The sequence below is a fragment of the Alosa alosa genome, chromosome 13, assembly GCF_017589495.1.
Source record: "Alosa alosa isolate M-15738 ecotype Scorff River chromosome 13, AALO_Geno_1.1, whole genome shotgun sequence".
NCBI classification, from domain to species: domain Eukaryota; kingdom Metazoa; phylum Chordata; class Actinopteri; order Clupeiformes; family Clupeidae; genus Alosa; species Alosa alosa.
Genome location: NC_063201.1, coordinates 32139344 through 32155256, shown reverse-complemented (window position 1 = coordinate 32155256; position 15913 = coordinate 32139344). Strand labels below are relative to the sequence as shown.

Below are 15913 nucleotides of genomic sequence, written 5' to 3'. Positions count from 1 at the left end.
AAACTTGCTTGACACACCATTTCAGACTAACATTATTATATAAAATAGGGTAGACTAGGCTTTAATTTGTAAAATTGGTTTGAAATGTTTTAACATGCAGCCTAGGCTACTTACAGATTGTGGCATTGTGCTAGTGTGTTTAACCAACCAATAAAGTTGTGTGCATTACATGTTAAACTGTCCCCTGTAGACACATACCGCCATACAGACAATGCCATTTTCAGGGAAGACCTTGAATATTTCAGGAAAATAATGCTAAAATGAATTCTGCACATATTTAAACACTATTTCCCCATTGAGGAAGAGTCTAGGTGCTAAAATAGCCTGTCTGCAGTCCAGACCTGTCAAATTAGGTGAATCATGGAATGAAAAACATGATTAAAATAACCCCATACTGTTGAGCAACTGAAATCCTATATCGGGCAGGATTATTTCATTCTTAAAACACTAGCAAATGGTCTCCTCAGTCCCTAAACATTTTGCAGAATGTTGTTAAACGAAGAGGTGAAGCAGCACAATGGTAAACATGCCCCGTCCCAACTTTTTTAAAAACATGTTGCTGGCATCAAATTCAAAATTAACATATTTTCCATGAAAGTCAAAATTTAAATTTTCAATATTTGATATGTTGTCTGTCATTTTTGCAGCTAAATATGAGTTTAGGAAATAAGTATATTATCACATTCTGTTTTATATGCATTTTACACAACATCCCAACTTTTTCCTAAGTTGGGGTTGTATAAAAAGGAGAGAGAGTCACTTCAAAACAAGAACGGACAGGCAACATTGGAGAATTTCTCCGTAAAATCAACTGCATTCACCTGTGACTGGTGGTGTGACGGCCTGGTCCTCGTCGCAGTGTCTGTGTTCACTTTCCAAGCTCTTAAGTGCTGGCACATTACTCTCTCCGCCTTCTAATCCAGGCCTGAAGTTTAATCGCTTGCTCTCCCCTTCCTTAAGAGACACAAAAGTCCAACCAGAAATGACAGCTTAAAGGGATATTCCGCCATTTGGGGAATTACACTCATTTTCCACCTTCCATCGAGTTAAACAATTGAGTTTTACCTTTTCCCAGTTCATCCAGCCATTCTCTGAGTCTTACAGTAGCACTTTTAGCTCCAGCTCATTGAATCAGATTACACCGTTAGCATCTCTGCTATAAGCTAACGGTCTAATCTGATTCAATGAGCTGAAGCTAAACGAGTTACTGTCAGACTAAAAACGGCTGGATGACGTAAAAATTATGTACAATAAACGTACACTTCGAATAGCCCAAACTGCTTTGGACTTGAGGCTTTGAATAAACAAATGACTATTCCGACTGCAAGGTCCCTGAAACAAGTGACGAGCTATGGTCCCGAATTTAAAGACTTCAGAATGGCACACATCTAGACAAGTCACTACTTCGTAAATTCTACACTAAATTCGTATACCGTTTAAGCCTCAGCTAACTTAACCAAGCATTTTTTGCCCCCCATAAATGCACAAATAGGCGGACACCAGACATAATTTCACTGCATTTCTTACTCCCAGTAACTATATGCATGTGACAATAAACTTCCTTGTATCCTTGTTTGTGATGCCGTTCATGGAGTCCAAGAGATTTTTATTGTTCATATGCCTGAAGCTCTGTTCAGTGGCCTCTCTATGGTTTTCTCTGGCCTTCCACAGAATCATGTTATGTTCTTTTTGAGCTGTTGCCACACCCACCCGGTCCTTATTTCTAAATGCCAGCTTCTTTTTATTTATGCAGGCTTTGCCGTCCTTGGTAATATGAGGCTTATTATTGGCAAAGTGAAGGACCTCTTTTTTCAAAATTAACCTTCGCTACTACCAGCAGACGTTGCTTTTTTTACTGCGTCGATTTGCGATTGAGTGCGCATCTAATGTAACAGCGGTGTCTTCACGGAGACATCCAGTTTCATTTTTGCTGTTGTTACGAGCAAGCTAGGGCCTATAGACTACGATATGGGAAATACTTTCTACGATCAGCTTCAGAAATGAATGGGTTTTCCTTGGCCTGTGCTACACCTTTCCACCAAGTTGTGCGAAAATTGTAGTTTTTGCGATGTGTAGCACATGGAAGCTCTTGATAGCGCATGCCACTAACGTCTATAAAAACAATATATTTATGGAATAAAACTAGACAGGTACCTCGGATTAGCATTGCTGTTTATTCTTAAACTGCAATTTTCAGCAGCCAGCGGAGGGCATTTAGCCTATTATGCTTCCGGACAATATTTTGCGTCTCCCCTAATTCTGAAGCAGTGGTACGGCTAAATGAAGAGGAAACACTGAGAAGAAAGTAAATGCTTTAAATAGGCTACATCAATACAATATATAATATGTGAACTGAAACTGGACGGGCCATAATAACATCTGACTAGTTTAGGCTACTTATTGTTAAATTGCAATGTGAGCGGCAGCCAGCAGGGGAGGATAGGTCGCAGGATTATTTAAAAAGCAAATGTGCGTCTGCCCTGATTCTGATACCGTGGCGGTATTAATTAAACTGTGGGGGGCCGCCATGCTGAAATAAATGTAGAGGAAACACTGCTCAGTCCACTGTAACACCGTCTTTTGTTGAGGCCCTTTACCAGTTGAGAAGACTTTTCATACTAGTTGTCGACTACACGTCCATGGTGGTGCTAACATTACTAATGCTTGACCGTCAGATGCACTTTACAAACCAAAAACATGGTCTCTAATGGACCTTTCCGGTCTGTTAATCATAATAACCTTAAAACCAATCAAATTGTCCAATTTTCCTGTAGCTCCTTCTTTTGTCCCACAAACAAACGGTGGCTCTGGTGGTGTGTGTAGATATCAGTCGCAGGTGGGCAATAATGAGCAAAGCTAATAACCTACTGCAGAATAAGTTAAAGGGCTTATAGAATGGATGAGCAGAGCATTTGACCTTGTTATGTCATGTTAACACAGAACATATGCAACTTAGGTCAGTCTAAGAAATGCTCAGATCATGCTATTTCTCAACAGTAACTATGGGGGCAGGAACAACCGCTCAAAAGCGGAAAGGTCCATGAGAAATAGAACACCAATAGCAATCCCCAATGTGTCGAGTGTACATAACCACCAAAATAAAAATGCAAACATTATTTAAATTTCCTTAATATTCAAATAGAGGTTTAAGCAAAATATGTGGGTAGAGAGAGACACTCACTGTTGAGATGTCCAGGCCATCTACTGGTCCTCTCTGCATAGCTGAGGGCACAACCGTGTCAAAGTACAGTTTCAGCTCATCTTGAAGGTGAACAGCATCAATATACTCATCTAAAGAGAAGGTTAATATTCAGAAGATAAACATCTACTTCATTACCACAAAAGCTATTAACGTCACTAATGTTAGCCAACCCACCCGTTCAACAAACAACCATCTCATCAATGCTAACAACTGAGTAATGATAGCTACATACATTGCTACTTTTTTTCCATTATATAAGGCAAGAGCCTTGGAAGAGCATTACTGATGTTAAATCTGCATCATGCATTAAATTATATTTCAATACAAAATACAGTTAACTCAAATGAATACAAAAAAAGAAGCACTGCTACTTGGGATTTGCAGAAGTCAAAGCGAAGCTTTTCAGGTGCTACCCAGGTAGCAGTGCTTTGCCTGAATGAGAACATGGTTCCAAGTATGTATATGCTTAGAAAATTGCTGTGTCTCATTTTACATTGCTATTTGTACATGTAACCATACAAGTCAAATGTAAATAGGAAAATGTTGGAGTTCTTTTGTCACTTTTAACTAGCTTAAAGGAATTATCCGGAGTAAAATGCACTTTAGATCAATTTACGGATGATTGGGAGTACATACGTTGAGTTGACATCAAAATCATGTCATTTGGATGCGTTTTGAGAAAGTTCATTCAGAAAGTGCATTTTACTCCGGATAATTCCTTTAAGGCTAGTTGGAGCTGGCCACCTCAACGAACTATGCTAAGCTAGGCTAACGGTGGCTGCACCAGACTGAGTTACTGCAGGCACAGAGACGAGAAGAGCATGTCAGAGAATTTATAATAGGAGTAGGTCATCTTATCCAACTCTGGGGGAGAGAGCAAATAAGCTAATTTCCCAAAATGTTGGCGCGTTCCTTTAGATGCCTGCCTTCTTAAATACTGGCACATTTTCCCATTCTTGATGACATGTAAAACTAAAGTTGCCAGTTAAAGCTAATCTTGCACAAAACCGGCAACACTAAAGCAGCCTCCAACTGTTCCCTTTCCATCCTGCATTATTGGAAACGCAATGATAACACCTCTAACAACCTGACATTCCTAACCATTAACCATTCCTAAACCTGACATTCCTCATTACCATGATTATATTACTTAAGGCAAGATAGCAGACCTGACAGTCCGGTGTTGGAAATTTCAGATTTTGATTTGGATTCTTCAAGATTGACTTTTACCAGCATATCTGAGAAACAGTTATCAGCAAAGAAGTTCTCTGCATCACCTCTGTGAAGCAAAAGGGATGAAAATAGGTTAGAGGATCGACAGAATATGAAGATAGCATTAAACATATCTAGCCTAATTACAGAATGAGGCATGAATATTTTGAGTAGTAAGTGAAAATAAGTACATTCTGACAGCTTATAACAAATCATATATTTAAACAGAAGGTTATGAAGGTAAATTTGAGAATTGAGTGTAAAAGGTACAGTCTTGCTGCCCAAGTAAACTAAAGCTATGGAATACTAAGCAGAATGTATAGTTCCAATGTTAATACTGTAATATGGTTATAGTTATGGATTTAGCAGACGCCTTTGTCCAAAGCGACACATAAATACAAACAACATAATAATATTTAAAATTGAACAGGGAACAGATTAGAATGTAGGTCAAATATAATAAGGATAATAGTTATAATACACAATAATATCAATTCAATCAATAGCCTAATAAAAAGCAATGGAAAAAAAGGGGAAAGGCAATAATAAAACAATAATGTCCATTCAATCAATAATATAAAAACAATGACATGCTAAGACTACATTAAGGAGAATATCAATAATAAACAATAATGTCAAACTTGAGGAACTTTGAAAACCACCGATGGGCTGCTAAGAAAGGCTCTGTTGTAGTTTCTAGATGATAGCCTACACATACAAAAGTGTGTAGGCCATCACCAATGTCAATTATACCTCTTATCAGTGTAGATTATTTATGGGTATCCTCATTTATTGTGATGTCCAAATTCCATGATAGTGTTTGTTTCACACAGTGTGTGGTTTGGACAGTGGCGGTTCAGACCTCCATGGGGCCCTAAGCAAAATCCTGCTAAGGGCCCCTCCAACCTGAACTCTGAGGGCCAAATTGTAACCATTTTTTGACAGTCGCATCTGACACCTCAGTGCTCCCAATACAATCATCCCACCCCATTTAGAATTTCTACGTTAAGTACAAAATATAGTGTTTTTCCCCATAAAGGACTAGGAGAAATAAAAATAATTGTGTGTGAATCACCTTCACAGCTATAAATGCCCAGTTCTGGGCTGCTTGTTTTTGATGCTTGCTGTACATATCCCATTACAAAAAATAACTGCAGTTTTTTTCGAAGTACAGTTCAGTTATACTACCGTAGGCTATAGTGCAGTAGCCTAGTATTTTCATGTCCAAAATACTGCATTTCTGCAGTAAAATACAGTACTATATGCAGTACAATGCAATTTTGTTGTGTCCAAAATACATTTCCTGCATAAGAACTGCAAATATTTCCTCCAAAACTGCAGTTTTGATCCTCAAAAATCTGCAGTTTGACACTTGAAGTAAGCTAATGTAGCTTTTTTTTTTTTTTTAAAGGGTCTGGTTGCTTGTAGCCTACTGGCTGAGGCTGACTGTTCTTCATCTGTGTCAGTAGGCTATACTTGCCAAAGACATAGGATAGGCTACTGAGCTGGCTCCCCCTGATTCCCTTCAATATTTTTTCATACATAGACTATTTTAAATAATCATTTTAATACTTCATGTAGGCCTAAATTACGTTGTGCATCTATTGTCCAGTATGCACAGCAAATCAATACATTAGGCTACTTTCCATTTGGCATAGGCTGCGTTCAGTTGTATCTAAACCAACTAAAGCTTGACTGAAATTATTGTAAAACCATTTACTTCTTTTAAAAATGTATTGGACGAGTGAAATCACCGATTAGTTTCGACGGTTCGTGTTTCTGCTGAAAAACCGCTAGTTTCATCCCCAGCTGCACGTTATTATGAACGCATTTAAAGACGCGGTTATATAAATGTAGCCAGTCGCCCGCATTTAAAAAACAGAATATGCGATTATATTTCACAACTTTAAGATGTACTGTGACACAAATTGCAGCAACAACTTGACCATTGGACAATCCTACCACAAAACCTTTCCTGCAAAGTTTTTGCAGACATAAAAAGTGGAATATGAACGCATTTCATCACACCTGATAAGTAAACGGAGCTGTGGCTGTTCGCGATTTGACGGATTCTGAGAGCTAGCGGGATATTTGCGCGGCTCTCACCTGCTCTGATTCGGATCACGTAAAGATGATAAAAACTGATTATTTTTCGATTTATGGCAGGTTTTTAATGTGTTACGGAGAAGAGAGACTGGCGTTGGTCACGGTTTGGAAGTGGACTACTTTTTTTTTTTTGACGACGTAGTTAAGGCGGCAGGCATGTTTTGCCAAGTGCTGCGGGAAACCCTGGAAAATGATCTTACACTGCAGCTGTGCCTACACTGCAAGATGATGAGCGAATGTATACCTTTGTGTACGTATTTATTTTTTGCAAATCCCTGTGCATAAAGTAGCTGATAAGTTAAGCTAATCTTAGCTTAAGCTCAGTTCTTACAGGTTTGCCAACCCAGCAACCTGCTGTCTTTCTTTAATGTTACATAGCATTTTACTACACCTCTGCATGGAGCTTTTTAGAGAGAGCTTATGAAGAATCTAACATTATCTCTGTTGTTCCAGTTCAGGTAAAAGGGAAAAAAAGGGGAGCATTGTGTGGAAAGATAAAACCGGTCACAACTAGAGGTATTTGGGACATGCTGTCCTGGGAAAACATTTTGAAAGATATTCACTTTACATGCTAATTTCTACATGTGGGTACTACATTCAATTGGCCGTCTTCACGCGTGATTCTCACGTGACCTCACACGTGAACCATGCAGCTTCTATTTACATTTCCCCAGTGAAGCTGCAATGACCCAAACAACCACCAGATGGCACTTGTGAGCAGGGTTAGGAACGTTGGCTTTTGCCGCTTTGAGTCTGCGTGCCATTATGCCACAGTACAGTACAGTGGCCCTTCCGCGGCACACCGTTGACATGTGAATACATTGAGCCAATCATGTGGTGTGTTGTGAATACATCGAGCCAATCATGTGGTGTGATCTCACAGCTGGAGCAAGGTTGGTGTCGAGAAGCCTTGCGCACACGCATTTCTGCCGAAATAGATGCCCGATAAGTCCCCAAACAGCAGTGCAATATGGCCGCCGAGTGGAGGGACTTGCCTAAAAGGACTTTGGTAAAACCATGGCCAAAGCACAAACAAAAACACAAAGTTCTGACTATGAGACCTTTCTAATGGGAATATACTGGCTGTAGCATTGATTGTCTCATATTTCCTAATCTTTTCTAGCATTTTATGGTCATTTTAAGCTTGATATGAAGAACTTCATATGATACTTTTTACCTAATTTTGAGTAAGGAGTGAAATTCTTCAGTGGGTGCATACTCACAAGTCATCCTTAAAGCTTAGGGAAAATCTTTGCTTCTCCTCAGAGCTCAGAGTCTGTTCAAGAAAGAATTTATCATCTTCTAGGTATGATGCTTGAGTATCTATTATTCTGGAAGAAACAATGATGGAGATGGAAATGTTTAACTACAAAATTTCAGTCACATATCTGACTAGTATCAAATGCTTTTCATCCAAACCCTATCATCTTACAGTGTAAAATATTTTACAATCATTTATAAGTGGAAATAAACAATTTCCTCTGACTAAGTACTGAGCAACAACAAATGGACAAAAACCTCATTAAACAGTAACTTTAAACAGTTTATGATGTCATACATGCATTTTTACTTTAATATACATAATCCTATACATCAGCTATAGACTGGTTTTGTGTGCTCATATAATATGTGATGTAATTAGTAGAATTCTTTTTTGCTTGCCCATTTGGCTGCCCATTACTGATTTCATTTGTATGAGCAATTGCCAAAATGTGTGACAATATAACCTCTACACACAGAGCAACTTCAAATGAAAATAGGAAGTTGATTTTTCGAAAAAATATAATATTCTTACAGCAAATACATTTTGATGCTTTCTGATTATTGTTGCCAAGTTTGACCTGAATGACCTCCTTCTTCTACCACCTTCTCCTCCAACCACACTTTGACTATAGTACTTATAATGTCGGCACTCTTATCCTGTTGTAATAGTATTGACAAATGTAGTAGTAATTCCAAGCTAAGGTCTCCTCTGCAACGTAGCTTGAATTTTTTACTCTTCTGTAAATGTATATCAGGTTTATATGCCAAGTATACTTGCGTATACAAGGAATTTGGTCTCTGCATTTATCCAATCCGTGTATTAGTGAACACACAGAGCACACAGTGAACACACAGTGAGGTGAAGCACACACTAAACCAGAGCAGAGACCTGCCTTGCTACAGCGGCGCTCGGGGAGCAGTGAGTGGTTAGATGCCTTGCTCAAGGGCACATCAGCAATGGATGTGGGCATGGGGGAGCAGTGCTCAACTGGCTCTGATGAATGTCTGAGAAACTCCATCGCTACCTTGTTCTAGCCGGTGCCTGGCGTGTATATGTGTAGTGCCATAGAGCAATTTGTTACATTGCGAGACCGCGAGACTTTCTGACTGAGGCTGGCGGCTTGCCAGACCAAAGTTGAAAGGCTGTTTTTTCTGCTCACAGACGCTAAGGGGAAGCGAGACAGCCACCATTCAACCTGGAAAATGTCATGTGTCAGAAGAAATGTCAGAAGCTGATGGTCTAATCAGATTTAATGATCTATGCTAGGCTGGAGCTAAAACTGATACCACCAGACTCAGAACGGCTGGATGAACTGGAGAAAGGTAAAAATCAATTGTTTAACTCAAGGGGGAGGCGGAAAATGAGTAATGTGGAGTATGAATTGATTTTTTCCGGACATTACACATGGCACCTTTAAGGTAAAGTAAATTAAGCTAAAAAAAAAACTGCATAGTTCCCCTTTACTCTTAAATTGTGTATTGCATTCTGTTTTTAGTTATTCTTTGTAAAACAATGTGTTACTCCTGTCTGTGAAAATCACAATATAAATAAATTCTTACTTAGTCAATAATTTCTTGGACTTTAAATCACACACTAATAAGTTATTACAGCCTACCTGTTCGCTCTTATTTTAGCAACAGTGGAGGCAGCAACAGGTATCCCTAAAGTCGGGCCGAGTGTCAGATTCTCCAAGGAGGACTGGTCACTGGCACTATTTGAGAGAAGGCTGGGAAAAGACTCATCCACAATGTTTCCGACATTCTCCATCATGTCAGCCTCAGTTAAACAGTCAGCAGAAGATGAACTGTAAAGAAATAGGGAAGGGAAGAGACATTCATGTCACTTAGACATTACAATACTGGTGCTGAATTTACTTTGGCAGTGATAAAGCAGCATAAGCAGTCAGAACCAATTCAGTCAGAGAAGAGAATATTAATTTCAATATCCAATAAGTTTTATTTATATGGAGGCGCGGCTCTGCTCTGGATCCTCCCTGTCCTTCAGTGTGCATACTGATAGCCTAAGGGCCAATTTACACAGTGTTTCCCATACATTGACTAATCTGTGGCGGGCCACCACAAGATCAACACTGGCCATCACACAATAATCATCTATGTTGTACTATTTAAATTAGATAAAATCTTTTCATTTGACCTGCGCTTTTCACGCTTTTCCTTGCCCTGTCCCGCTCTCTCTCCTAACAGACCTGCCGCCTCTCTGCATGTAGGCCTACATTTAACAAAACATTAACAATTGTTGAAGGATTGTTGTTGGCACATAGAAGCATTAGAAGATGACGGGCTAAATTGCTTTTAAATCTGCTTAGAATCGTGACCATGCTGAGCAAATTTGTTCAAAACTGAACTCAACTCTGCTAAGGTCTTATCACACCATAGTAAATTGGGGAGACTAAACTAATTTAAGTTATGCAATCAAGCCATATCTCTAAGCCAGAGGAGGCTCCTTCATTGAGGAAAGGGAGGAACACCCTCCCTAAAATTTCAGAGAAAAATAAAAAATATATAAAGTGAATTACTAATCTGATAAATTACTGTTAATATTACTATTTTTACACTTTGAATGAACAAAATCGTTCCCCTAGGTCAAAATGCCAACAGAAAATTACTGTCTGGAGGAGCTTCCTCCTCAAGCCCCTTATTGAATAATGTTTATTTTGTGAGCGAGATCCAGACGTAGCCTACTTGGGATTTTGTGCAGCTACTTCTGTTCACGTAGTATTAATGAGACAGTCACATTTTTTCCTACATGGTATTACATGGAGAGAAAACATTTACCTTTGAGTATTTTAATATTCAGTTGTAAACAAAGAACCCTTCTCATGTAAGCCTTTTGTAAATGGGCTGAAGTTCGCTCTAAATATCTACGTGTATCGATTATGCTAACCGTTAGCATCTCTATGGGATTTCTTATATACATTAGCCATAAGATAACGCATTAGTTTATATTCTGTAACTTGGAATGCTAGCCTACATGATTTCTCTTAAACAAAACATCGAAGGAAATAACTTAGATGGTACTCTGTTGGTCTGCTTAGTTTTACAGTGAATCCTATGTAAAGGTTTTTGAAAGGAACTTAAGCTTCAGACTTTCTCTTGGGAAACTGTTAGGCCTAGTCATCTTCTTTAATGTAGCTGGCTAGACCATGTCATTGCCACACACAAGTGGGCAAAATTGGAAATGTGTCAGAGTCACAATGCATTGGTTGATTTGGTTAAAAAGTCACAGGATAGGTTATTGGTTATTATTGTATTGATGCTATTCATAAATAATGAGCTGTAAAGTAATTCAGACTTCTACAATTTTTTTAAAGGATAGACTAATTATCGTTATCGTCGAAATCACAAAAAATAGAGATATTATTTTTTGTCCATATCGCCCACCCCTACTGAGTAATAAACTTTTTTCCGAAATCAATGCTAACGTGACGTAATTTAAGTAATGAGCATGCGACCAGACCGGGTGAAAGCGTCGCACAGGAGCAAAATAACCGTATTCTCTGGATAAGAACGAAAGCATCGGAGCACAACATTTCAGCCCCCCCCCGAAAAGGTCAAAACAGCATTTATTGCACAACATTGCCAGTTAAAATGCTAGTACATACTGCTGCTATAAATGTGTCTGGGTAGGTGGCCTACATACACTATTGTTCACATATGCCACCAACACCATCACAACCTCACATTAGCCAAACACCAATCAAGTGGACATTCCTTCCTCCGTTATTTTTTTAACCACCGGCCGTCACTGCTCTAAGCTAACGTTAGAATACTGTTTGGATGTCGAGCTTAGCATGCTTAGTTACAGCTGCTTGTCAATTTCAATTAAGCTACTTGTGCAAGGCTCTATTGAATTTATTGACTCTGACACTGAATGTTTGCAAAATCCCGATTTAAATGGAAAAGTGAGTCCAAAACTCAAAAGTGCTCGTCCCAAAGAGAAGTACGAACCTTATTTTAAGTAACTACATAGAAAACATTATGAATTGCGTCCACGCATCAGTAGCCTTTTAACTGCGTTAAAACTGCAAGCTTCCTCTCTCATGACCTACACACTACCAAGACAGTCTTAAAGTGATAGGAACTCAATTAGACCTACACAATATATTGACATCAAAGATATAGATAGGAAAGAAATGTTAGTGTAGACTAGAGCCAACTGTTAAATGTGTTTATTATATGAATGACTTTAAGAGGCTTAACTTTACTATGTAACATTTTAAGACAGGTGAAGGGTTGTAAAGTGGCAAAGAAAATTGAGAAGAAATGTAAGAACTTTGTTTTCAAGAATCTCATTTGTTCTCAAGTTTTTTCTTAGAGAAAATCTTAAAGGTGCTCTAAGTGATGTCATACCTTTTTTAGGCTAAAACATTTTGTCACTTACAGCAAACATCACCTCACCATCCGCTAGCTGCCTGTGTCCTGACACTGTAAAAAAAAAAAACCACGATCTCTGTAGACAACCCAGGCCACAAAACAACTTGGGCAAAGCTTGCCCATAAAAACATAACAAATTGTTCCACCAAATCACCGACGAGATGTGCGTTAAGGAGAGTTTTAATTGCATGGGAGGGAGGGGGAGGAAGTAGTGAGCTAACTTTCTGTTTTGTTTGAACGTCAACAGAAGTGATGTTACCCAGCATCACTTAGAGCAGGGGTTCCCAAACTTTACCACGACAAGGCCCCCCAAATACCACTAGGTTCTGGCCAAGGACCCCCTTGATGTGTTATTACACCCATCGACAATACTACGGCAAATGTAAAAATACATTAAGCTAATCTAATAATTATTTTAGCCACAACCACATCGCGATGGAGCATACAGTGTGTAAAAAATGTATTTGGGGCTTTCTGCTATATGAGAGCCATCACTCTACTATTATTCCCAGTCATTATCATCGGAAATATGTTCAGATATGCGTCACATTATTATAATGGCATTGTATAACAACCCTCATAGTATATTTTAAATGTATTTATTTCTTACTTTTATTTTTCCCTCCAACTTGCTGAGGCCCCCCTGGCGGCCCCGGCCCCCACTTTGAAAACCACTGGCTTACAGTGGCTGGTATCAGAATCATAAGTTGGTAAAATTGCACCATGTGAAGGGTTTTAGATAGATAGAGATATGATTTGAATTAAAGTTTGTTGTACAGTAGGCATAGGCTACAGTCCGATTCAGTTCAGTTAGAACAGACATGTCAAAGTCAAGGCCCGCCCGAATGAATTATCTACGGCCCCCGGGATGATATTTGATTAGTATTAGAACCGGCCCGCAGGCCACAGCCGCCGGCTGCTGTTTTGCACGCACCAATACTCCATTCCCTACAATGCAACGGTAACCCGCACAAACTCACTGCGGCGCCGCAAGTGGGCCTCGGCTTCATTATTCATCAGTATTCAGTCAGGGCAGATGTCAACTTTCAGCTACCCCCCTCCCCAGTGTTGTGCCTTAACACGTTCATTGAACAAAAGTTCATGAACTCATTCATATTTTGAGCGAACGTGAACTGAACGTACTGTATTGCCTGATGAACATTACTGTGAACTCGTTCATTCTGGTGTCTGTGAACGGCACGCTCTTTCAGTTTAACTTCGTTGAATAGGGTGCCAGATTTCTACAGAGCCTTCCACGCGAACAACCCGGCTAAAATACACTGTAAAAAGGCCTTAATATGGCAGCATGCAGGTCACCATGTCAAACTATGGGCCGCGGTCCGCAATGTGGACAATGGTCTGCAGAGTGAAATTATTCCCGGGCCATCGTCTGATAATTTGCTGCGCAATTGATCAAGGAGCAGCGAACAGAAAAAAAAGAAACAAACATTTCTGCAATTAGGAAATACTTGTTTGGTGTCATCAAACATAGAGGCATAGAATTAAGTCGTGGTATGAGCGTTTATTCAATGCATGCGTGTACGCTGGTAGCAAAGCTAAGCTTCAACCTATTGGAAGGCTATTTAATTATGAAACGACATTTAATAGAACGATGTGGATTTATGCAACTTCCATAAAAAACAGAGCACAGACTATATAAAACACTGTTTGGCATTAAGTATTAAAGTCAGCCAAAAGCTATTAATTAGTCTTAGTTAAAGATCTCCAGATCAGTGATTTACACATGATCTGATCCGCCATTTACCATTCACAAAAGCTGGTATTGTGTTTCCTGAATCCTTACATTCAGGCATTCAAATTAAATGTAATTAAATAGCATATATATTCTATTAGTGTATGCTGCTTGCATGAGGGAAACATCCCAAAACAACGGCACCCATATAATTCCTGTTGTTTTGAGAAGTATTTCTCATGCAAGCATCATGCAACAATGCAAAAACAATGAAACTATTGTAGGCCTAATTATATTTTACATTAGTAAAGCAGTACTCTGATGTGCATGTTTTCACAAACTTTTGTGAACAATCTTAGCACTTTAAACATTGACTGTTTTGAAGTGCATGTATAGCAATATAGTATAGCCTAAAAATAATAATAATTGTGATATCATTATGATAATTTGATGGGGGGTGGGAGGAGGGGGTGGGTTCATGTAGGTGGGCCCTGTGACCCCAAAGTATGCCTTGACTGGGCCTCAGGTCAAAGAAGTTTGAGAAAGGCTGATGTAGACGACAAAGCAGCAAGGATGCATCGTATGATAATTTAAAAAAGTTTTATGACAAGGTCGGTGAGGATGGGAAAAATCGTACATTTCTGTGCAAACTTTGCCCGCACTTCAGTCACAGTCATTATTAATTTAATCATTAAATTAAATAAAATACAGTACACGGCTTGGTTCAATAGGTTACGTGCAGTCATTTTAATGTTTTAATAAACATTGAACCAGTCCGGCCCTCGGCTTGTAGCAAATTTGGTTTTTTGGCCCTCTAATGTATTTGACTTTGACATCCCTGAGTTAGAACAATATAGGTCCATTTGAGGACATGTTTCAAGGCGGTCACATGTGCAACAAAATACTACATACTGCGTCATTATCCGCCAGCACTGAATGAACAACAATTAGTTTTCCGACTTTTATAGCCTACTGGAACTCAGCTGATAAGTGAATAGCGGCTCTGAGGTAAATGGAACGCGGCATAGAACCCCACCATATTACTTTGACATTAATTTACGTTAGACTATTAACATTACAAGAAATATCGGTCATATTAATGTAACTTCAGCTTTCAGCTACCATTTAGATGTAAGTTACTTTAAGTTACGTAAAACGTGTTTGTTCCCTTTAAGTTAGTTGACGCTTGAAGTTAGCCATATCGACAGACAGCTAACGATGAAATTAAAAGTTTCCATGTTGGCACAAATGTACGTTATTCATGATCAAGCTAACTCTTAACGCTTACAAAAGTACCTCGACAATGTCATTAGCAGCTATAACATGATTTAACGTCCTAAATACTGAAACAGAACTCAAACAACGCTGCATTGAGTGTGGCTAATTTTAGCCCCGTAGCACTAACAAAGTCTTTTTAATTCGAAACACCAAAGTTCAGGATACCGGTCTTTGTCCATAGACTGTAAAGATAACACTAGCGTCAAGTCCTTTTGAGATATAACGTTAACACAAGGCATCCACCTGCTTGCAAAGTAAAAACAAAAGGGGAAAAACAGATTTAACAGCTAGAAGCTAACTGTAATGTTAACCTTAAACTTAAGTCACCTCAAGTTAACTAAGCAGTTGAATCCCGAATCCCCCGCTGTCCCTGCTAAGTTAGACCCATTGATATCAGAAGAACACTTTCGAGTGGTTTTCGCGTAACTAGAAGCTATTGGATATCATGACTTAATGTGAGTAAATCACTAACGTTTGTTTTCATCATGAGCGACAACGTTAGCTGGCAAGGTAACGTTAATTAGGCCTGCAGGATGAAGTTATACGTTAAACAAGGACTCTTTCCCTTAGTGCTACTACAACGTTCAAGTTAAGTCGTTACATTAGGAAGTTATATTACGAGAATAATCTGAAACAACCCCGGCCATTTCTCCCAGAAACTTACCATGTTCTTAAAAATAACAAGCTGTGTTGTTTGATACTTGCGACGTGAGATGATTAACGTTAGGCTACCTAAATTAAGTAAACCCGCCCGCCTAAACCTC

The 15913-nt window shown here is 39.0% G+C and overlaps 1 protein-coding gene across 7 annotated transcripts in view; it reads right to left on the bottom strand.

Annotated features, from left to right (window-relative positions):
• Positions 1-15901, bottom strand: part of cep192 (centrosomal protein 192) — an 85576-nt gene extending 69675 nt beyond the window's left edge. For 3 of the 7 annotated variants that reach the window (XM_048260935.1, XM_048260942.1, XM_048260939.1), the window contains exons 1-7: positions 15814-15889; positions 12186-12229; positions 9400-9588; positions 7744-7851; positions 4372-4481; positions 3182-3291; positions 822-954 (exon numbers count right to left, since the gene is read on the bottom strand). In XM_048260935.1, the coding sequence (XP_048116892.1) occupies positions 822-954; positions 3182-3291; positions 4372-4481; positions 7744-7851; positions 9400-9554 (616 nt within the window). In that variant the 5' untranslated portion in view covers positions 9555-9588; positions 12186-12229; positions 15814-15889. Of the gene's footprint in view, positions 1-821; positions 955-3181; positions 3292-4371; positions 4482-7743; positions 7852-9399; positions 9589-12154; positions 12230-15813 lie in introns of those variants that run through there. The other 4 variants (XM_048260940.1, XM_048260941.1, XM_048260937.1 and 1 more) reach the window with 4 other exon arrangements.
• Positions 15902-15913: the final 12 nt, after the last annotated feature.